The following is a 25,199-nucleotide window of genomic DNA, read 5'->3' as shown; positions in this document are numbered from 1 at the left end:
TTGAACTCATTACCTGTATAAAAGACACCTGTCCACACACTCAATCAAACAGACTCCAACCTCTCCACAATGGCCAAGACCAGAGAGCTGTGTAAGGACATCAGGGATAAAATTGTAGACCTGCACAAGGCTGGAATGGGCTACAGGACAATAGGCAAGCAGCTTGGTATAAAGCCAACAACTGTTGGCGCAATTATTAGAAAATGGAAGAAGTTCAAGATGACGGTCAATCTCCCTCGGTCTGGGGCTCCATGGAAGATCTCACCTCGTGGGGCATCAATGATCATGAGGAAGGGGAGGGACCAGCCCAGAACTACACGGCAGGACCTGGTCAATGACCTGAAGAGAGCTGGGACCACAGTCTCAAAGAGTAACACACTACGCCGTCATGGATTAAAATCCTGCAGCCCCCTGCTCAAGCCAGCGCATGTCCAGGCCCATCTGATGTTTGCAAATGACCATCTGGATGATCCAGAGGAGGAATGGGAGAAGGTCATGTGGTCTGATGAGACAAAAATAAAGCTTTTTGGTCTGAACTCCACTCGCCGTGTTTGGAGGAAGAAAAGGATGAGTACAACCCCAAGAACACCATCCCAACTGTGAAACATGGAGGTGGAAACATCATTCTTTGGGGATGCTTTTCTGCAAAGGGGACAGGACGACTGTACCATATTGAGGGGAGGATGGATGGGGCCATGTATCACGAGATCAAGCGCCAAGAATGTAAGTAGCCTTTTTCGTTTTTAAAAGCACTTAATTTTTTATGAACCTCAGGGTAAAAGTTATTTGTTGTCACATTTCTCGGAATTGTGTGCCTCATTTTATTTAACGTTAAACAGAAACATTACTAAAGTGTATGCTACGACTGAATAGATATGCAAGAATAAAGGTTAAATGCACTGCTTCCACCGGTTTGATTATTTACCGTTTCATGTCAAGGAAAAGCTCCATGTTTACCACAGCACAGCTCGCTCGGAGCGTTCAATGTCGGTTCTATATAGGCTACTGTGAAACTTCAATTAATGTTAATAATATTTGTTTCAATCACTGAATGAAGCCTGCTATATTTGGGACAATAGTCGCAACCTTAAATTGCTTGCACAAAACTCTTGATCAGCACTCAAAATGTGTTTATTGTTGTTCATTTTAAACCGTTATGCGCACAGCTGCACACTGCACAGAGAGCGTGAGGGCGAGAGAGAGAGAGAAAGTGCTTGCGTGAGGTCTGCGTTCTTGGTCATTATTTGATTTACTTGTTTTTGTGTAGGTTATACGCTGTCAAATATGTTTAGCTTAAATAGAATAGAAGTAGTTATGTCTCTTTGTATTAATTTGTCCTGTTATTGACAAAATGCGCGTCATTGCCAAAATGCCAGTCATTGACAAAATGCGCATGCGCAACCCTGAGGTTCGAATAGTTTGAATATTATGTTTCTTTTAGAGGGAATATTCAAACGTCATTTTTTAGCAATTTTGACAGCCCTATCAAGAACTAAAGGAAATGTATAATCTCTGTATTGCAAACAAAGTCTTCTATACCAAATAGTAAGTTCTGCTTTTCTGATGTATCAAATACTTATGTCATGCAATAAAATGCAAATGAATAACTTAAATATCATACATAATTTTTTTTTTCATAATTTTTTTTTATTCCGTCACTCACAGTTGAAGAGTACCTATGATATTACAGACTTCTACATGCTTTGTAAGTGGGAAAACCTGCAAAATCGGCAGTGTATCAAATACTTGTTCTCCCCACTGTAGAAGAGAGTGATACTGATGATATACTGCACATAGAAGAGTGTTAATGAAGGTATAGAAGAGATACTGAGGATATACAGAAGAGTGATAATGACAGATAACACCTATTCATCCAAAATTAAATTTAACCTTCAAATTAACATCTGACACTTCAACCAACAAGGCTCCTCTTACATCACAAAACTAAGTTATAATCGCACCAGGAATTTCAACCAGCCCTTCACAAGTATGACTCAAACGGCATGTTGAATCAATTAGACTGAATTCCTAACTTCTTACGCCATGCCCTATTAAAGTTGCATTAGGGCCAGTGTAATTCATGCATGCCACCTCACTGTCTCACTGTGCTAATCCCTGGAGTGTTGAAGCTGCTGAGTTAATCCCACTCCTAACCCAATCCAAAGACCGCTATTCCCATACATCCCTGTTCTCCCAATCCACACAGTAAGCATTATTCCAGTGCATCATTGTTCACAACAACACAGGAATACAGAATTTAATTTCCGTCTAATCCAACCCACCTAACATACCCCAGGAACCCAGGGAGGGACGGCTGGATCGAGAGCACTCCTACTCATCCATAGGGATACAAAGTATTATTCCTGTATGTCCTGATCCAGCCCACTCCACATTCCCTCGAATCCAGAAAGCAATTTCCTGAATCATATTCATCCCAAAGCTCCATTCATTGGCTGACAGTGAAAAATCTATCCAGAGAAAAGGTGGGTTCAAGATTAGGGGTTATGATAGATAATATGAAAATGTCTCTCTGTTCGTTTTTAAATTGTAAATAAAATGGATGACAAAATTGTGCGGGTAATGGTGGTTTTTGGTGGAGGTGGTAGAGTTTTAGGTTGTGACAACAGCTGAGAGAGGAGAAGAGTTTGAAGTGTGGGAAAGTGTGTGTTGAATTTTGGAGAGCTTGGATGTTAGGATGAGTTGAATTACTGTGGAGATGTGGGGGTTGGAAGCAGCTGTATGCATCTAATTACAAAGACTATCCAAGGGCCTGTCAACTGCAACTAAAAATCTCACATCTTCCTACTTTCGAATTTCTGTGTAAATTATATCTAAATATAATGTAAATACAACATTACAACAAAATCAAAACACTATTGTGAAAAAATATTCTACTAGTGAACGTGTGTTCATGTTGTTTTAAAAATTTTTTGTAGCTGTTGGTGTTTTTGGCAACCAGAAAGTATTGACCAGCACACGCTCAGGAACACATTTCCCGGCCAATGGCAACAACGACTGAGCTCGCAGACGCCTGACTTGCCACAAGGAGTCACTGCTGCGCGACAAGCCAAGACAGCCCCGTTAAACATCCACCCTCTGCCGGACCCCAAGGCACAGCAGGGATAACCATCACTGAAACACCTGGACCCAGTGACGAAGACGCGCTCGGAGGCATGTGACCTAGACCACTGCACCACTCAAGGGCCTCCAAGAGGCTTTATGAATCCACTAATTATGACACCTACAGTACAGAACAAGTCCTACTGCACATCCTATTTTAAGTGCCTTCTCTCTTCCTCCCTCCCACTTTTATTCCCTCATTTCACTGTTCCCACAGGATATGAGTGGGCCGCTGTATCGATCCTCTCCTGGTTAAAAGAACCTACGCATTATTCAGAGAGTTCTATTGTTACATCACCGTTGTGTGTGTGTGTGTGTGTGTGTGCGCATATGTGCGTATGAAAAGAGGCTTCTCTTGAACTGCTGTCAATTTAGATGTGACGTCATTACCTGCCAGTGAGCACCTTCTGCTACATGTTTTGATTAGTATATTATCTTCAGGCTGGTTGTAAAATGCTGTGTTTCTATGGGTGTCTTATTGAGCAGGAACTTGTGTTTCAACTGTTTTGATTGTATTTCACTCGTACAGTTATAGTACGCTATACTTCATTTCACATTTAGCAATGTGAAATAAAATTTTTATCATAAGGTAATTGGGTTAATTAGTAAGCTAGCATTAGATATCTCTACGCTTTCTCAACTGTGATCAAGTAGTCTTTAATCTGTGACATAGCCAGCACTTGGGAGCTGTCACAAAGTCACTCCTAAGAATAACACAGTCCTCTAGCCCTGCTCTGTAGTGTCTGTGTGTGTTTGTGAGAGACCAAAAGAGAGAGGTCTCAGCCCATGTGTGGTTAGCTAACAGACCTCCAAACCACGCAGCTGTGCATGTGTCTGTAGGCTTCATTCCTGATTCACCATGGCAGACCAGAGCGTGAGGGCATGGGAATGTTGAGCAACCATCTTCTCTTTGGTATGGTCTGTGCCAAAAGCCATTTAAACTATACTCCCAATGATATGGCGGTCCAAACAACCAATGAGAAATGTAACAGTATTCAAACCGAACAGTAACATGGACCCCATTACCGCATTCCATACCAGCAGATTACGTCACAACCTTCGGACCACTGACCATTTACCCCCAACAGAGCAACAGACAGGTCACTTTGTGTGTGTGTGCAACAGACAGGTCACTTTGTGTGCGTGTGTGCTTGCGTGCATGTGCGTGCGTGCATGCGTTGGGTTAACAGGGGAACGGCCTCAGAGCCAGCCATGCAGTCATGCCTGGTGCGATAACACAGGGAAAACACGCCTGTATTCCCACACAAACACGCACAAATTCTACCATACTCCTAACCCCTTCCCCCGCCAACCAGACCCCCATACCCGACATGACACAAGCATTCCTTAGCCCCAGGCCTCTACGACCCCCACATCTGGACATAACACAGCTGGCTTTCAGCAGGGGAGCAGGGGGAGGCTAGAGGGGAGGTGGAGGAGGAAAGAACTAAGACGACTAAGGGGGCTATGTTTTAGAAAGAAGTCCGCAAAGTCTTAGTTCCATGACTAATCACCATTACAGACCATGTAGTCAGTGAAAATGACCACAAATAAAGTATGTCCTGTTTTTAGGATTGTCAGTGAGTCAGAAGATATTGGTGAGATATGCCATCAGTGTGTAACAAACTCACTGGTTAATGGGTCTGTATTCACCAGTCTCAAGGTTCTGACCAAGGATCAGGTTTCACCTCTCCATAATCACATTAATCATGGTCTGAACAAATTGGAGACAAATCGTGAATATCGTGCTTTCAGCTCTCCCCTCCAGACTGCGGTGATACTACACGGTGTGCCTCTAGAGTGGAGCTGACAACCCTCATATTTATCCCATTACTGAGAACTGACAAGAGACAAACTGGGACTCTAAGACGATGTGAGACTTCAAAGAGCCAGATGACATTTCCAGAAGACTGCCTAAAAGATACCTACAGTTTATACATGAAAACATTCTGTATGCTGATATGTAACGTACCCGTCTGCCTGTTATATGTTCATTAGAACGGACTGGCATTAAAGATCGTTATGTCTGTTCAGGTATGACGGCCTTGAAATTGTGACTTTTTAGAGTGTTCAGGTGTGGACGTCATAATAACCCAGACAGAGTCTTACTGATTGACTGACTGGAAGGGAACGTTACAAGCCAAGAGAAAATCTATATCTCACCCCAGACTGGAGCATTTTACTCATGATGCAGATAGAGATGAGAAACACAACATACAATCACAGCTTTTCATAAAATAGACAAATCATTGCCAAAAAAAAATAATCACCCCCCAAAAAACTTTTTTACAGGACAATTTCTTCAGATCGGCGCTGAAGGAAGACATTTGTGTACAGGACACCACTTTTTCAGGTTAGGGTTAAGAGTAAGGGATAAGGTTAGGATTTGAAGAACAGGGTTCTCATTGGCCTTTTGACAAATGCAAGCTCCATCTCCTTTCTGACTGAAATGAAAGTCAACCAACCACATGCATTTCTTCCATCACCTGAAGAAAATCATGTACTGTATACAACCATTTCCTTTTTCATGTATTTCTGAAATGCATTTGGTGTTTATTTAAACAAAAATCTGTCACACAGTGCCGGAGAGACAAGGAAAGAAGAGAAAAGAAAAGTGGAAACAGATCCTGCTAAGTTTGTGATGCTTGGTGCTTCCAATACCAGGGTTGTGGGTTCTATTCCCACAGGAGGGCAGTATGAAAATTAATGACTTGCATAAATATAAGAAGGGTCATTATGTCGTAATTTTGTGATCCAGAAAAACTGCTGAGCTTCATCACAATGGAGAGCAGTGTGTTTGGTGTGTGTGTGCGTTTCTGTTTCGTAATTGTAATTTGTCTGTCCTGTAAAGCTCTATTCAAAAAGCACATTAGTCATGTATCCTTTTTATTTGTCTTTTATAGCTACAACCCAATGTCAGATCCTCCAACACACAACTCTCTCTCCCTCACTTCCACGGACATCCTCCCTTCCTCATTGATTTCCTATACTAGAAAACATTAACATTTTAAAATATGCGAATAGTAACAAATTGGTCACACAGTAAAATAGGTATTCCAAACATATTTAGAAGTGTATCCTAAAATACACTATATGGCCAAAACTACATTGCCTGGCCAAAACAAAATGACCGTACAGATTGAAATAAGCAAACACTAAAAAGCCTGTGATTGAATAATTACTGCAGTGATTAATGTTTCAGCTGGCAACACTTCGTTTAACCCTAACTGACGCAGTGAGTAGCCTCTTATTTCTAAAAACAACCATGTCGGAAGACATATCCCGTGGTGGTGGAAAAGATGTAACGGTTGCAGAAGGGTGCAATTATTGGCCTGCATCAAGCAAAGAAAACAACTAAGGAGATTGCTGAAATTACTGGAATTGGGTTAAGAAGTGCCCAACGCATTATTAAAACCTAGAAGGATGGTGGTGAAAACCGACAACCTCGCGGGAAATAAATGTGGTTGGAAATAAATGATCTTGAATGACCGTGATCAGAGATCACTTACGCTCAGTGAAGTCGCTCCGTGAAGTCGGAATCGCAAAAATTATCAACAGTAAAACTCACGGCCAGGTTAAATTGTGAAAGTAAAAGCATTTCCACACGCACGATGCGACGAGAATTCACAGGATTGGGACTAAATAGTCCACCACTCGTTAGGGAGACGAACCAGAAAAATTAAATTTTCTCTGGAGAAATGAAAAAAGATTGTGGTTTGATGAGTCCAGATTTACCCTATTCCAGAGCAATGGGCAACGAGGGAAACACATGAAGCAAAGCACCCATAATGCATAGTGCTCACTGTACAAGCCTCTGGAGGCAGTGTTATGATCTGGGGTTGCTTCAGTTGGTCAGGTCTAGACTCAACAACGTTATGTGGCAATAACATTAAGTCAGCGGAGTACCTGAATGTACTCAATGACCAGGTTATCCCATACATTTTTTCCCCTGATGGCATGGACTAATTCCAGGATGACAATGCCAGGATTCATTAGGCTCAAATTGTGGATGAGTGGTTCAAGGAGCATGAAGAATAATTTTCATGATTTGCCCACCACAGAGTCCTGACCTTAGCCCCATTGAAAGTCTTTGGGATGTGCTGAAAAAGACTTAACGGAGTGGTTTGATTCTCCAGTCATCCATACAAGATCTCGGCCAAAAATATATACAATACTGAACGGAATCAAATGTAGTGACATTGCTTAAGTTTGTCGAAACAATGCCACGGCAAATGCGCGTCCTAATCAAAGCTAAACACGGTCCAACCAAATATCAGTGTGCAACATTTTTTTTGGCCAGGCAGTGTACCTTAGTGGTCCAGGGCTCACTAGCGGTTTGGGGGCCCCTAGTGTCAGGGGCCCTAAGTGACCACCTATGTCGCTTATGCCTAGGGCCAACCCTGGTCATAAGACGATACCTTTGTCACAAGTAAGTTCATAAAATGTATGCCCTACTTGATATGCCCCGGTCAACTGTAATTGTGAAGTGGAAGCGTTAAGGAGCAATAAGAACAACAACAGCCCTGCCACAAAGTGGTAGACCACGTAGACTCATAGAATGGGGCCACTGAGTGCTGAAGACATCTGACTTTGACTGCCATCAGAAATACACTCATGGCTACCAGGTGGGAAATACTCATGGCTACCAGGTGGGAAACACCAACGAGCACAATCAGGAACATAAAGGATACCTGTGGAAACGGCATGAGGGGAAAAACACAAACGCACATACATGCGTAACAGTACCTGCATGCGTAACAGTGATGGCTACTGCAATACCATGACTTTGTTGTCCTTAATCCATTTTGCCACAACTTTGGAAGTTTGCTTGGGGTCATTGTCCATTTAGCAGACCCATTTGCGACAAAGCTTTAACTTCCTGACTGATGTCTTGAGATGTTGCTTCAATATAGCCACATAACTTTCCTTCCTCACGATGCAATCTATTTTGGGAAATGCACCAGTCCCTCCTGCAGCAAAACACCCCTACAACATGATGCTGCCACCCCCGTGCTTCACAGTTGGGATGATGCTCTTCAGCGTGCAAGCCTCCCCTTTTTCCTCCTTGGTCATAATGGCCAAACAGTAAAAATTTTGGTTTCATCGGACCAAATGACATTTCTCCAAAAAGTTCTATTGGTCCCCATGTGCAGCTACAATCCGTAGTCTGACTTTTTTATGGCGGGTTTGGACCAGTGGCTTCTTCCTTGTTGAGTGGCCATTCAGGTTATGTCGATATAATACTTGTTTTACTGTGGATATACACTCACCTAAAGGATTATTAGGAACACCATACTAATTAGGGCTGTCAAAATTCCTCAAAAATGACATTCGAATATTCCCTCTAAAAAAAACACATAATATTCGAACTATTCGAACATCTGGTTGCGCATGCGCATTTTGTCAATGACGCGCATTTTGTCAATTATGCGCATTACGTCAATAACAGGACAAATTAATACAAAGCGACATAACTACTTGTATAGGTAGTCTATTTAAGTTTAAATATATTTGACAACGTATTACCTACACAAAAACAATTAAATCAAATGATGACCAAGACCGCAGACATCACGCTCGCTCGCTCACTCACTCGAGCACTTTCTCTCTCTCGCCCTCACGCTGTCTGTGCAATAACTATTTAAAATGAACAACAATAAACATTTTGAATGCTGATCAAGAGTTTTGTGCAAGCAATATAAGGTTGCGACTATTGTCCCAAATATAGCAGGCTTCATTCAGTGATTGAAACAAATATTAACATTAACTGAAGTTTCACAGTTGTAGAGTATCCAGTAGAAGTAGATGAATATCTTTCAAATTAACAGATTCAGCAACTGCATGGCCTGTTTCTCACAAAAAAAAAATCAGAAACAAGTTTCAGTGAACTATTTTTGTAAAATACGAGATTGTATTCTCAACGAGCCGCCATGACACTCTGTTGAAATTCTCGAGTAGCCAGACCCACATCATGCGTTCATCCAATCAGCTGCTGGTCAGGGGCGTGGAGCATCAACCATGGCTGTATGACGTCGCGACACCACGCTTCAGTTGTGTCGGACATATGGATCTGTACCGTCAGGCGCGCTAGCGCGCCCACTCGCAAAGCAGATAGCCAGACAACCTCTGCTACCGCAAATGTTTTTTTCAAAATTTTATTATTTTATTAGAATATTCATTTTCACCTTTGAAATTCGTTTTTTAAAAACTATTTGAATATATATTCGAATTTTGAATATTTGTTGACAGCCCTAATACTAATAATGTGTTTGACCCCTTTCGCCTTCAGAACTGCCTTAATTCTATGTGGCATTGATTGAACAAGGTGCTGAAAGCATTCTTTAGAAATGTTGGCCCATATTGATAGGATAGCATCTTGCAGTTGATGGAGATTTGTGGGATTCACATCCAGGGCACAAAGCTCCCGTTCCACCACATCCCAAAGATGCTCTATTGGGTTGAGATCTGGTGACTGTGGGGGCCATTTCAGTACAGTGAACTCATTGTCATGTTCAAGAAACCAATTTGAAATGATTCAAGCTTTGTGACATGGTGCATTATCCTGCTGGAAGTATCCATCAGAGGATGGGTACATGGTGGTCATAAAGGGATGGACATGGTCAGAAACAATGCTCAGGTAGGCCGTGGCATTTAAACGATGCCCAATTGGCACTAAGGGGCCTAAAGTGTGCCAAGAAAACATCCCCCACACCATTACACCACCACCACCAGCCTGCACAGTGGTAACAAGGCATGATGGATCCATGTTCTCATTCGGTTTACGCCAAATTCTGACTGTACCATCTGAATGTCTCAACAGAAATCGAGACTCATCAGACGAGGCAACATTCTTCCAGTCTTCAACTGTCCAATTTTGGTGAGCTAGTGCAAATTGTAGCCTCTTTTTCCTATTTGTAGTGGAGATGAGTGGTACCCGGTGGGGTCTTCTGCTGTTGTAGCCCATCCGCCTCAAGGTTGTGCGTGTTGTGGCTTCACAAATGCTTTGCTGCATACCTCGGTTGTAACGAGTGGTTATTTCAGTCAAAGTTGCTCTTTTATCAGCTTGAATCAGTTGGCCCATTCTCCTCTGACCTCTAGCATCAACAAGGCATTTTCGCCCACAGGACTGCCGTTTACTGGATGTTTTTCCCTTTTCACACCATTCTTTGTAAACCCTAGAAATGGTTGTGCGTGAAAATCCCAGTAACTGAGCAGATTGTGAAATACTCAGATCGGCTCGTCTGGCACCAACAACCATGCCACGCTCAAAATTGCTTAAATCACCTTTCTTTCCAATTCTGACATTCAGTTTGGAGTTCAGGAGATTGTCTTGACCAGGACCACACCCCTAAATGCATTGAAGCAACTACCATGTGATTGGTTGATTAGCTAATTGCATTAATGAGAAATTGAACAGGTGATCCTAATAATCCTTTAGGTGAGTGTAGATTTGTAACTGTTTCCTCCAGCATTTTTTGAAGGTGCTTTACTGTTGTTCTAGGATTGATTTGCACTTTTCGCACCAAAGTACGTTCATCTCTAGGAGACAGAACAAGTCTTCTTCCTGAGCGGTATGAACGCTGCGTTGTACCAAAGTGTTTATACTTGTGTAATATTGGTTGTACAGATGAATGTGGTACCTTCAGGCATTTGGAAACCCAAGGATGAACCAGACTTGTGGAAGTCTACAATTTCTTCTGAGGTTTCTGCTGATTTCTTTTGATTTTCCCATGATCTCAAGCAAGGAGGCAAGAAGGCCTTGAAATACATCAGCTGACACAAATTATGTCAATTAGCCTATCAAAAGCTTCTAAATCATTATCTGGAATTTCCCAGCTGTATAACGGCACAGTCAATTAGTGTATGTAGACTTATGGCCCACTTGTGAAATAGTGAATAATAAATGAAATTATGTCTGTAAACACTTCTTAGAAAAATGAATTGTGTCATGCACAAAGCAGATGTCCACACCGACTTGCCAAAACTATAGTTTGTTAACATTAAATCTGTGGAGTGGTTGAGAAATTTATACTGTACTCCTCCCTCTCTCACTTCCTCCTCCCTATCATTTATCTCCTTTAACCCATCCTCACCTCTGACCTTAACCGGACCCGACACCATGTTGCCAAAATTCATTAATTCCCACGCAGATTCTATACCACTGCTTCACCAGCAGCCCTGCAGAGGAGGACTAAGGCGGACATATGAATATGGATCAGATTCCAGTCTATTGCCCCATCATCTTCGACTGAGTAAACATACAGTGAGCATCCACAGCTTACTGTGTGTATTTTCTAGATTCACAATCACCTGAAATAAAAATACCACACCACATACATGAGCACACACGGACATGCTTATGTACACACAAACACATAAATCAGGGCACCCACACCTCTGGGGTTGTTGAAACACATGGGAAATGTAGAGTGGAGCAGATGTTTCCTTCATTTAGTCAAATTCATATACCTCAACATAATGTTCTAAGACATAAGAAGGGACATTGTGTGTGTGTGAGCGCGTGTGTGTAAAATGAGAGAGAAGTATCACCTGGGCCTCACTTTGCAGTAAGAACATCTAACCTCTTATGGAAGTAGGCTGGATAAGATCCATGGGCTACATGCTGACCTGAAGAGAGTGTGTGTGTGTGTGTGTGTGTGTGTGTGTGTGTGTGTGTACACACAATAGGCACACCTGTGAAGAGATACTGCTAACAGTTTAAACCGCACAGGTTTTCTTGACTTTTCATTACTCATCGCTACACTAAATTAAACCTTACCATAACTTCAATATTCAAAATAATCCTCAACCTAAGCATTTTAGAAAGTTTTGCAAAATGTTTTATGTTTTCAGTGCTGGGATCTATTGGTGAATGTGTCCTGAAGAGAAGAAAACCATACACACAGGAAAACTATCCTGCAATAACAGGACATGTGAATTGATATATTACAAACTAAAAACATTTTAAAAAACATAAAGAAAATCTCTTTTAAGTTAAGATTTGAATTTGTATGGTAACTGGGGGGGCTGGGGAAGAAATCACATAAGACATAAGGAACAACCACAATCCCACAGAAACCACTGGATGATACAGTGGATATAAAAAGTCTACACACCCCTGTTAAAATGCCAGGTTCTTGTGATCTAAAAGAATGAGACAATGATAAATCATGTTAGAACTTTTCCACCTTTAATGTAAACTTTAACATGAAAAGTTCAATTGAAAAACAAACAAATCTTTGAAGGGGAAATATTTAAAATAAAAAACTCACAATAACCTGGTTGCATAAGTGTGCACAACCTTAAACTAATACTTTGTTGAAGCAACTTTGGATTTTATTACAGCACTCAGTCTTTTTGGGTAGGAGTCTATTAGCATGGCACATCTTGACATGGCAATATTGTCCCACTCTTCTTTGCAAAAGCGCTCCTAATCTGTCAGATTGCGAGGACAACTCCCGTGCACAGCCCTCTTCAGATCACCCCACAGATGTTCAGTTGGATTCAGGTCTGGGATCTGGCTGGGCCATTCCAAAACTGTAATATTCTTCTGATGAAGCCATGCCTTTATGGACTTGGATGTGTGCTTTGGGTCATTGTCGTGCTGAAAGGTAAACTTCCTCTTAATTTTCAGTTTTCTAACGGACGCCTGAAGGTTTTGTGCCAAAACTGCCTGGTATTTGGAACTGTTCATAATTCCCTCCACCCTGACAAAGGCCCCGGTTCCAGCTGAAGAAAAACAGCCCCAAAGCATGATGCTGCCCCCACCATGCTTCACTGTGGGTATGGTGTTCTTTGGGTGATGTGCAGTGTTGCTTTTGCACCAAACACACCTTTTGGAATTATGGCCAAAAAGTTCAACCTTGGTTTCATCAGACCATAACACATTTTCCCCACATGTTTTTGGGGAACTTGATGTTTGTTTTTGCAAACTTCAGCCAGGCTTGGATGTTTTTCTTTGTAAGAAAAGGCTTGCCACCCTACCCCATTGCCCATTCATATGAAGAATACGGGAGATTGTTCTTACATGTAGCACACAGCCAGTACTTGCCAGAAATTCCTGCAGTTCCATTAATGTTGCTGTAGGCCTCTTGGAAGCCTCCCTGACCAGTTTTCTCGTCTTTTCATACATTTTGGAGGTCGTCCAGTTCTTGGTAATGTGGGAGGTGCTTGTGTTGTATGCATGTAGTGACCACACATCCTTATTATAACTTTTATCTAACCAGGTCATGACAACCTTGTAGAATGACAACCTGGCCAAAGGCATTACGAATGAAAGGGACAGTAAGTTCCATGTAAATACAATCAAAACACCATGTACATGAAAACAGTCAAAAGATCAACAAATCACTCTATGTAGTGTGATAAACATATCCCTTCAGACGCTACATCTTTACTTAGTCGCCTTAATTTAAATCTCCTAACTGAAATCTTCACTTCCTCTGCACTACTCTACTGTTCTCTACAACCCAACTGCAACCCGAGTCTGACGGAACAACAACAAAACCCAAGTGGTCCAGTTTGACAGGGGGGACGTTATTCCCAGATGTATGGCTGTCTGGGTCCGTATGGTGTCAGGAGCAGCAGAAGGAGCAGCAGAAAGGGAGAGAGACAGAAGGGGGAGTCCTAGCAGGAGGCCCCAAAGGGATGGAGGGGCTGAACAGAAGTGGCGTTAAGGCACAGTTCATACAGTACATCCCCTGGCTCTTACCACTGCGGGTATATTAGCCAGGTCAACAGCAACACTTCCCCGGCTGACCTCAGAGGCATCAGTGGACTGACGGCATCAGAACTAGGGCTTTGATGACAAGGCGGGGGGTTAATGTGTCATTCTGTGTTGGCTTTCATGTCTCATATACAGTTTGTATGTCCATCTTTCGCCCTCAATAGTATAGCTCTTTATCTTTTTTTGCCCTCTCCCTCTTCCTCCAAATGTCAGAGAGACTTTTCCACAAAGCTCCAAAATATGGAATATGTGGAGACGTGTATGTTATATGTAATGATACACTTTTCCTTTGGGAAACAAATGACGCAAGAGCTTCACAGACATTAAGGTGAACAGATTATTTTTCACACAGGTCCCTAAAATACAAAAACCATTGACCTTCTATCGACTAGTGGCAAACCCCACACAAGTGAGAAAACTGAGTTAGCCTGACCACCCCACAGTAAGTTGTGATTCTACACTGCTTCCCAAGGATCTCCCATCCCCAGATAAATAGAAGCAGCACTGTGTGTATGAGTGAGAAGGCTAATCTCTCTGGGGGTTTGGTTTGGCTACGTGTGTGTGTGTGTGTCTGGCTGAGGCTTCTTTTCAGTGAGAGAGTGGCATTTCACACAACCACGGGTCCTGGCAGACTACAAGACTGAAGCCCTGTCCTTTCTGGAGAACACTTTCAGTGTGAGAAGAGAGTGAGAGTGAGTGTGTGTGTGTGTGCGCATGACTGACTAAGTGTTAATAGGTAATAGCTGCAGCCTAAAGTGTGCAGAAAGGTAAAAGGATACATCCTCATGACCACATGGTTTGGTTTTCATTCCCTTCTCCAATTAACAATCAAGTTAAAACTCACTAATCCTATTCAATTGTAATAGCGGGACTGATGGGGAATTGTGTGAATAGAGAGAGATTGAAATTGAAATAAGAGAGAAATTGAGGAGCATAAAAACAACGGAACAGCAAACACTTCCATATCATTACATTTCTATGTGTCTGAGAAGCTTTTAGCTGCTGTAAGGCCCTTAAGAGTGTGTGTGTGTGTGTGTGTGTGTGTGTGTGTGTGGGGGGGGGTACATACATGCATTTGTGTGGTATACCCAGACGCCTGTGGATATGTCTTATATAACAGTCCAGCTTACTTCAGACATAGGCCTCAGCAGGATTCTAATAGTACTATTCATTTTAAAGTTGGGCAACGCATTGACTATGGGTTGCTGTCTGCTAGGCATGGAAAACTTAAAAAATGTTCTACCTCCTGTTGTGGGTTTTATATCCATTTGCATTTGCACATAATATCACAACTGTGTGTCTCTCCCTACACCATATATACAGTTCCGGAAAAAATTAAGAGACCACTGCACCTTTTTCTTTCCTTTCCAAATAAGTAAAAAAGGAAGGTTTTGAGTGAGGAACAGAAGGGTTAAAATTAAGAGACCACTGCAAATTGAACGCTTCTGTTCCTCACTCAAAAATGTCCTTTTTAATTTCTTCTGGAGCTGTATGTTTCTTACAGTACATACAGTAAGAGCAGAGATGCTAAATTGAAGGTTTCAAATCACTGTCCTACTACAGTAATGTCTAAAACAGTATAACTACAGTATGTATAACAGTTTCGGGCTCTTTGGCTGATCAATTTAACAGTCAGTCTGAAGCTCTTCCGACCTGTGACATATCTGGAGGAACTGTACAGTGTGACCTGGAAGTGATCTAGATAAACAAGCTGATTACCTGTTCTAGTCAAGGCTGAAAACTGACTGATAAGGAAATATACTTATTTTTTAGGAAAGATAGCTAATTGTTCTGACTTGCTGCTCGTTGCCTGTCACAGCATTTTCCAGTATGCATGCTGCATTTGTCATTTTTGGTCTATTATATTCTACAAATCTAGACAGTTGTTTGCTAATCTTTTGCATCCAGTATGCACCCTTTGAGATATATGTATTTTTCTTTACTACAGTAAATACACTACAGTATACCACAGTTAATACAACATTATACTACAATAAATACACCATTATTCACAATAATACACTATTATACTATTGTATTTATTTCATCAGGCTAGCTAACACCATAACTAGATGAGCAATATCTGCAAACATACTGGATGACACAGGAAGAACAGACAAGGGATCCAGAGGCTGCTGTGTTTTAATGGTCCCATATGCCTTATCAAGTTAACGTTAAACAATATAATTTATCTTATAGGTAAATAATGCAAGGGTCTAGCCTGCATCCATTTCCACATTTTTGTTTAGTTGCTTCTAATAGAAATGTATGCGTTCACTGTGGGGCCTACGTGGTTTTTGGTGTCTTATCTTCTGGGAGAAATTGGATAACTCGGTGTGAGTGTGCGCGAGCGCGCGTGAAAGAGCGGCCTTCAGATAAACAGGCCCCCTGTTGATTTGTCTTATATAACGTTCCCACTCACTTCAGACTGAGTCCTCAGCAGGACTCTACAAGGGTTCTGAGTCTTCGGATTCATTTTAAAGCTGGACAATGCATTTCATGTAGTTGCCCGCTGTGCTTATGGCTGACTATTTTGTTTTGAAATGAAGAACGTTTAAAAATGTTCTCCGTCCTGTTTCGGGTTTTATATCCTCAGATGTTTACATTCGTACATAATATCACAACCATGTGTCTCCCTCCATCTTCCGCTCTCTCTTCCTCCAACTCTCTTCCACCCCTTCTCCGTTCCCAGATCCCCTCTCTGTATTATGTCTTCTATCAGTTCGTCTTCCTGCAGAACCATATCACCCATACACTGTAAAATGTACTGTACATCATTTTCTATTAACGGGTGAACATTGTTCCAAAAGCAGTTGCGTCCAATACAGCCTGAAATCATTTGGTTCGGATTCAGTTTTCTCCTGGACTCTCTTAGCCGTCTCACAAATCTTCAGGAGTGTAAACAGTAGAGGAATGCAAGGAAAAGGAAACCAGAAGATGAAGGACCATAAAAGCCAGAAAACAACAACAACAAAAAACACAGTCGTATAACTTCTACATGCGCGCGCGAACGCACACATAAACACAAACACGCAGACACAGATGCAGCCACTCTCTCTTTCACTCCCAACCATCTCCACACCCCAGAGGTGTAAGTGGCCAATGTGTTAGTGATTACGGTCAGTGACAGGGGGTCTGTGGAGCTCCGTAGAGGCCAAGTCTGCAGCACTCCCCAGGCCAGAAAAACAACACTCCCGTCTGCTCCCTCAGCCCTGACTCCGCCCCCTCAGGAAGTCCTGGAATTCAAGGTAACCCTAGGAGTCTGGCTGCCCTGACAACATGTTTTGTAGCAAGCTGCCCTCACTGCATTCGCATGAGATGAGATCCCATGTCCTAAGCCTCCGATTTTGCTGGGCCTGAGTACCAACTCCAGAGCTTTAGCCTCAGATGTGTTTCTGCCCTTACTAGAGAAGGCAGACAGACATTATGCAGCCATGTGTTATAGCTAACCGCACTCTTATTCGGGAGAAAATCATGACACATTCTTTGTGGTGAAAAACACTGTGAAAGTTAGAGCTCCAGCCTGCGCCCCCTCCCTCTGACCAGCAGGTCATATGTAAACTGCTGTTTTATGGCCCCCAGCGGAGGCCGTGGTGGTAAAACAGACACAAACTGGAGATGGGATGGGAGACAGACGGCCGCTGCTTAGCAGTGACATCTAGAGGGGACGTCCAGTTGATAAAATGAAGTAATAAAAGTGATGTTGTGTTACAGTTGTAAACAGAGTCTGGCTAGTAGTATGGTCTGGGTTTTTTCTCCACTCAGTGAGCTATGGTCCCCCAATGACTGTCACTCCTCATGTGGCTGTTTTAACTCAGACTTCTCTGCTCACTTTGAATGTTAACCTCAGCAGTTTACAATGGCAACACTACAGCGGAATAATCCATCTTTTGTTTTGGGTGGGGCTCAATTTGATCTGTGTCGAGGACATTCAGGGCCTGAATGTTTATACAGTGCCTGAATTTTAAATGTGACTTTTAACCGAGTAGGGACATTAACAAAGTAATAATACTACCTCCTGTCAAGGGTAACACTGTTTACCGTGAACGCAGACTAATATGAGAACAGAGCCTTAAAGATATTTGCAATGAACTACCGCGATGCAGATGAACGGAGACCCTTGACAGAAGGTAGTACTATTACTACTGACAGAGTAGTAGCTGGGGACAGTGGAACATTGCTGACTAGGTACTCTCTCTTTATCGTTTCATCATGGGTCCTGGCCACATGCTATTTACCAATGACTAAACACATGCTTTCAGCTCTGTAGATCCGAGACGACGCACACATGAGCATGGAAGCATGCGCACGACCGAATACTCTGTAATCCCTCCAAAAAGACAGGAAATAACCTCCGGTCAGCAGCCTCCACCTCATTATGTATCAACATAAATAAGCATGACTAGCTGCGCCGTGCGCCTGTCCTCCAGTATGAGGTGATTGTAGAAACAGCCGGGAAATGACTGTCACCCATCTGGGCAGGACATCAACACAGACCAATAGACTGGTCATTTGATGATGAATGGATGGAAGGAAAAGTTTAATCTGGGTTCGGTTATTCACCAACTCGTTCATCAGTCCATTCTCCCATTAATTTCTATGTCCGATAAAGTACATCCAGTCAGAGTGACGTGGTCCCACAGTTTGGGTTGTCATCACTGGGTCACATCCTGGACAATCCTCCTGCCCCTGGATGACCTCTATGTTTTACAGACCTCTTACAGGAAGACTTGACCACAGTGTTACTGTCACTTTGTTTTAGCTTCCCTTCTTTTGGCAAGTATCCCCTTCGCATGTTACTAAACTTAATAGTTTAGTAACATGTTGAAAAGACGCTTCCGACATGCGGCTTTAGTGTTCCAGCCATTCCAAACGGAGGGCTTTGTCTTTCAAATCCTTTTATTTTTAGTTTGTCATGCCTGTTGGCGTACAGCGCCTGAAGGCATTTACAGAAGGCGTTTATAAACCTCCTGTCCCCCGTTGGAACGATTTGTTTCTGGAGTCTGTGTATTCTCTGTACAAGCATGGAGTACAGGGACATTAATGGAGAAAGAAAGACAAAGGAAATGTCCTGAGCTTAGCCGGGCCATCTGACCCCACTGACTGCTGGGATTTCTCTACGCCGCACACAAAGTGAATGCAGCTGAGCTTGAACAACACACACACACACACACACACACACACGCCTTGTCAGAGCTAATGTAGAAACGGAGTGCTGGATCGTGCGCATATTGGCAAACCTAGTGTAAGTGAAAACACATGTTCTGTGAATGCAGAAAACAGAAGTGGAGAAGCTTCATCATCTTGCACACAGGGCAGATGTAAAACAAAAGCAGAGCAGATTTTTCAGGAAGACAGGGACATAACGGAAATGTATCTTGTTTTCAAAACCAACATGGAATACTTCTATGGAATTGCAAAAATCAAACTCTAGGCCCCTTGCTGTTTCGTAACCTGGGGCTATTGGATTTCAGACCTCAGCATACCTCGATAAAAAAAGCAATTACTCCACAATGTTACCTTTACACTATTGGGAGGCCAGAGACATACATATACATTGCAAGCATTGTCCCAGGTCAGAATCCCTAAGACTTTGGTGACCTTCTGACCTCTACAACTGAAAGGAATCTGGAACCAATCATGCCATCCGCAGGATAATAACAAGCAGCCAAACACACACACACACACACACGGTGTTGACAGGCCTTGGACAGGGTTCTCCTCATGCAGAGAATAGGTCTAATCTAATCTAGGCCATCAGGATGAAGAGCTCAGTCAAGCAGATAGAAAACAAGATCCATGCAATCAGATCTCAGCGGGCAAAGTCACCCTTAGGCAGTGATATCTAGGGCCACTTTGATGGGGACCACCAAAGGTGGAGACCATTATACAGTTACGGTAAACTGATCGTAGATCAGTGCCAAATCACAGCTGGGGGGGGGTCTCTTGTACAGCAGGTGTAGGATGTGACCTCTCCACACTGTTCTTAGGTCCGTTTTTGTATACACCCCTCAAATGGTTAACGTCAGGCTAGCGTACGGTAAGCTGATCCTAGATCTGTAACTACAGATAAATCAGACGCTATGCATCTGCTTCCCTGACTTTTGCAGCAACAGAGTGCTGAATCCAATGCCAGCACCCTCTCACTGTATCGCACTGTGTAGGTGTGTGTGTGTGTGTGAAAGGATGACTTGTGTTGTTTTCATAGGCTAAGGAAAATACCCCTATAACTTCTATCCGTCCACCTCAATGTGATCATAGCAGCGTCCAGTCCAGACATAACACATTATAACAGATTTGTTCTGACTCATGTTAATCGCTGTTCTTCACTGACCAATGGAGTGATCTTCCCTTAGCATTCAAACCACTTCTGGGGGGTAAATAAAATTGCAACATCTTTCCAATATATCAATACTTACTCAATGTTACTGTCATTTGAAAGGTATGATGTTATAGCGGATAGCACTGTCAAAGCAATTAGTGGTTAACTGCTGTGCCCTTAAGCTAGGTTTAAACTGGAGCTTACCTGAAACACACAAGGTGAAAATAACTGAGGAAGTGCCAAGACTACCTGGAGGTGTGACACAGAACCAGGGATGAAGGAAGTGGGAAGTCATGGAAACACATGACAGGAGACCCTTCGACAGCCACACAGCATCCGCTGACTGTAATCATCATCCCATCAAAACAACATCCTCTTATCCGGCCTCATTTGGCCCATTACTTATTTGCATGTGCAAGTACAGCTGCTGGTCATAAAATTTAAATATCATCAAAAACTTTATTTATTTCAGTAATTCCATTCAAAAAGTGAAACGTGTATAATGTATAAATTCATTCCACACAGACTGATATATTTCAAGTGTTTATTTCTTTTCATTTTGATGATTATAACTGACAACTAATGAAAACCCCAAATTCAGTATCTCAGAAAATTTGAATATTGTGAAAAGGTTCAATATTGAAGACACCTGGTGCCACACTCTAATCAGCTAATTAACCCAAAACACCTGCAAAGGCCTTTAAATGGTCTCTCAGTCTAGTATGGGGAAGACGGCTGACTTGACAGCTGTCCAAAAGATGACCATTGACACCTTGCACAAGGAGGGCAAGACACAAAAGGTCATAGCTAAAGAGGCTGGCTGTTCACAGAGCTCTGTGTCCAAGCACATTAATAGAGAGGCGAATGGAAGGAAAAGATGTGGTAGAAAAAAAGTGTACAAGCAATAGGGATAACCGCACCCTGGAGAGGATTGTGAAACAAAACCCATTCAAAAATGTGGGGGAGATTCACAAAGAGTGGACTGCATCTGGAGTCAGTGCTTCAGGAACCACCACGCAGAGACGTATGCAAGACATGGGTTTCAGCTGTCGCATTCCTTGTGTCAAGCCACTCTTGAACAAGACACAGTGTCAGAAGCGTCTCGTCTGGGCTAAAGACAAAAAGGACTGGACTGCTGCGGAGTTATGTTCTCTGATGAAAGTAAATATTGCATTTCCTTTGGAAATCAAGGTCCCAGACTCTGGAGGAAGAGAGGAGAGACACAGAATCCACGTTGCTTGAAGTCCAGTGTAAAGTTTCCACAGTCAGTGATGGTTTGGGGTGCCATGTCATCTGCTGGTGTTGGTCCACTGTGTTTTCTGAGGTCCAAGGTCAACACAGCCGTCTACCAGGAAGTTTTAGAGCACTTCATGCTTCCTGCTGCTGACCAACTTTATGGAGATGCAGATTTCATTTTCCAACAGGACTTGGCACCTGCACACAGTGCCAAAACTACCAGTACCTGGTTTAAGGACAATGGTATCCCTGTTCTTAATTGGCCAGCAAACTCGCCTGACCTTAACCCTATAGAAAATCTATGGGGTATTGTGAAGAGGAAGATGCGAAACGCCAGACTCAACAATGCAGAAGAGCTGAAGGCCACTATCAGAGCAACCTGGGCTCTCATAACACCTGAGCAGTGCCACAGACTGATCAACTCCATGCCACGCCGCATTGCTACAGTAATTCAGGCAAAAGGAGCCCCAAATAAGTAGAGTGCTGTACATGCTCATACTTTTCAGTTGGCCAACATTTATAAAAAAAAAATTGTATTGGTCTTAAGTAATATTCAAATTTTCTGAGATACTGAATTTGGGGTTTTCATTAGTTGTCAGTTATAATCATCACAATTAAAAGAAAAAAAACACTTGAAATATATCAGTCTGTGTGTAATGTATACATTATACAAGTTTCACTTTTTGAATGGAATTACTGAAATAAATCAACTCTTTGATGATATTCTAATTTTATGATCAGCAGCTGTATTTGTTCCCGCCCTGCACTAACACTGGAACCATCATATAATGCCTCGAAGTCAGCTGCTTGGGACTGTACCCTCAGTCATGGACACATACCTTCTTAGCAGACCTTGACGGGGACCGCCGCGTGGGCTTGGGCACCTCTCTGGTCAGTGCGGCGGGCGGCTTGGACACGGAGCCGTTCTCCTTCTTGGCGGCGGGCGAGGAGGGCGAGTCTGGGCGTGAGGAGGGGCACCCCGAGGCGGGTCCCGCCAGGTGGACGGCCATCTCCTCGGTACAGACGAGGCGCAGGCTTCGGAGGTACTCGTCTGTCTCCCGGTCCACCACCAGCAGCCGGGTCTGGTTCTCCACCGCCTTGATACGCTGCACAACCTGGCAGGAGGGGACGGGGGGGAGGGAGGGTCGGGAGGGATTGGGGTGAAGGAGAGGGAGAAGGTCGAGGACGGGAGGAGGGGAGCGAGGAGAGGAAAAGGACAGCGAGATTAGATTCAAGGCCTCAGTAAGAACATGGGTGTGGACACAACCCCCCCCCCCCCCCCCCCCCCCCCCCCGCAGACCCGCTGGAGTATGTGACCCAACAAGGGATATGGACCCGCTTTGACTGAAATAGATTGTCGTGCCGTGACTGTGTTCGCGTGCGTTGTCCTCACCTTAAGGTTTCCCTTCTGAGGTACAATACAGTACTCAGTCAGGACCTGGGGTTACTATCCTGATAGCAGTTGCCTTGCATGAACAAGGTGGCCTTATTTGTAGAGACTGTTGGTGAAGAGCAACACAGTAAAGTAGCTACTTCCTTCTCCGTGTTTGTTACTGTAAGAAAATGTACTCAACTCCTTCTCACCGCCAAGACTAGGATCGCTCTGTAAAGCACTTTGTGACAACTGCTTTTATAAAAAGGGCTTTAGAAATACATTTGATTGATTGATCAATTGGCAACAAGATATTTAAAACATGTTTCAAGCAGTTGCGCAGCAGAAAACAGCATCAAGCTGTTTCATTCTTTTCAGGCCAGGCTGGGAACTCCCTCGCACTTTCAGTTGGTTTTCCTCCATTTAATGTTTATAAAATGTGACCCATGTCTGGAAGATACCAGCGTCCTTGGAATCTTTTTTTATAAACAATGACAATAGTGAGACAACACATGAGAAGTGGTGGATACAGATCCGGGCAGTCCTGATGATGAGGCACAATATATTAGAGTTGGTAATTGGGGGTCCCTTGTGTGTGAGAGTGACCAGACTCAGATGACATAGTGAGGTCTGTGATGTCTTCCAGCAACCTCCTGCTATCCTTTTATCTAGTGCTGAAAGGCCGTGTAGACTGTCTGCTTTTTCTCATACCTTGCACTGTGTCTGCAGATGGATTTAATGTCCTAGTTAGGCTACTGGAAAAAGGTGGATAGTTTGGTCCGGATAGGTTATTAGGGGTTTTGGGGTGTTTTGCATCATGTCACTGAGTTAGGTAATAGTGCATGTAGGGGGAAGCAATTGTAATGTTCTGTTGGTACATTGTTTTTTGTCTGCATTGTTTTTGCTGTGTAATTCAATTCAAGATTTTCCTGAAGTTGATTAAATCAGGTAATTATGATTAGGGCCAATTATTATAATAATGTCATGTAGATTACATGTAGAGATAATGTCAGTGAGCATTAAACAAATGTAGTGGGACAGTGGATTGTGCTTTACTTACTTGATGGTGCGTCTCCTTCTCCACATTTTCCCCGTTCACCTCGATGACACGGTCCCCCGCACGCAGTCCGGACGCCTCCGCAGACGACGCGAGCTCCACTTTGCGAATGTACTGCCCGCTCTTTCCTTTCTCGCCGTGCAAGTGAAACCCATACCCGTACTCACTCTTTGTCATGAGACAAAGCCGTGGTTTCAATTCACTGGCCATTTCCCCTCCAATGCTGGCCTTTAATTTGGTTTCTTCTTAGATAAAGTTTTCAAAGTAGAAAACATTCAATAATCAACACCATAAGGATCCAACAAAGCTCGGAGTCACTTCCACACCACGGTAAGCTACACGAAAAACGCCATCCTCTCCACACGCGTTCAATACACTTGGTCCAGGAGTAGCGTTCCAGTTTGTTCTCCAAACCTTTCCTTTTCAAAAAGAATATTCCAGCATAGAACTTCCCATCTAAAAAGGAACCCCCCTCCCCCTGAAAATTGCCGAAAATGTAATTATCGACCCGGGCGATCGTATTGCGTGTTGATGTCCAAGCCGAGCTCTACTCGTATCGTTTCTGTAAAAACGAAGAAATTAGTCGTATTGGCCGCGTTGCCTCCTCAGTAATTCCAAATGTCCATCTCGGGGACTGGCAAAGCAACAGACCCCCCGTGCAACATTCTGCACTAGGAAAGACCAACAGGCGCGATAACCCCTATCTCACCCTCCATCCATTACAACCGATTGGTGAACAAGCGTTCAATTACTACACAAGCAGGGGTATCCAGCAAATTGGGTAGTGCGATCAATTGGTGCGCAGTAGCACCGCCCACGGTAAAAATAAGTAAACAAGTTATGACTATGGCACATGCCAGTCACTATCCGAGCACTTCAACATGACATTTTTATTCATGCTATGTAGATGCTGCCTTGTTAGTGGGTGTCAGACCACATTGATCAGCTTTTTAGGCGCGATTGGTTTTTCTTTTTAACTTCAAAGGACTCAATTGTATATACTTGTTTTAAAAATACCTTTTCGTTAAGAAAAAATTGGATGAACAAGTCCTTAAACCCTTCATGTAACAAGACCCGTCTAGCTCTATGTGGGTTACACATGGCATACAATTACGCACTCCATTAATGTTACAATAGCGCTCCCAAGCGGAGCGCTACCAGGTTGCAAAACGACATGTAAAAATATAAATCACCGACTACTTTACGTTGTCTAACTTTAGTTAAACTCATTGTCACCCTGGCTAATTGTGTAGGACCAGAACAGCCCAAATCAAAATTAATAAATGGCTCAATAAAAAAGCTGTACACACAAATAATAAGAAATGTGATGAATCTGTTTAATCAATAAATATATATATATATATAT

General features: G+C 42.9%; 1 protein-coding gene across 2 annotated transcripts in view; it reads right to left on the bottom strand.

The window, feature by feature from the left end:
* The window catches only part of LOC105012884 (Na(+)/H(+) exchange regulatory cofactor NHE-RF2), a 55,834-nt gene extending 31,235 nt beyond the window's left edge, over window positions 1–24,599 (bottom strand). Inside the window, exons 1-3 of one of the 2 annotated variants that reach the window (XM_029123685.2) lie at window positions 23,837–24,599; window positions 22,244–22,519; window positions 20,373–20,417 (exon numbers count right to left, since the gene is read on the bottom strand). In XM_029123685.2, coding sequence (XP_028979518.2) covers window positions 20,373–20,417; window positions 22,244–22,519; window positions 23,837–24,043 — 528 coding nt within the window. In that variant the 5' untranslated portion in view covers window positions 24,044–24,599. The remainder of the gene's footprint in view (window positions 1–20,372; window positions 20,418–22,243; window positions 22,520–23,836) is intronic. The other variant, XM_029123686.2, reaches the window with a different exon arrangement.
* Between the last annotated feature and the right edge of the window lie 600 nt (window positions 24,600–25,199).

Source organism: Esox lucius, chromosome 11 (genome assembly GCF_011004845.1).
Source record: "Esox lucius isolate fEsoLuc1 chromosome 11, fEsoLuc1.pri, whole genome shotgun sequence".
Classification (NCBI taxonomy): domain Eukaryota; kingdom Metazoa; phylum Chordata; class Actinopteri; order Esociformes; family Esocidae; genus Esox; species Esox lucius.
This window is presented reverse-complemented; position numbering and strand designations above follow the sequence as displayed.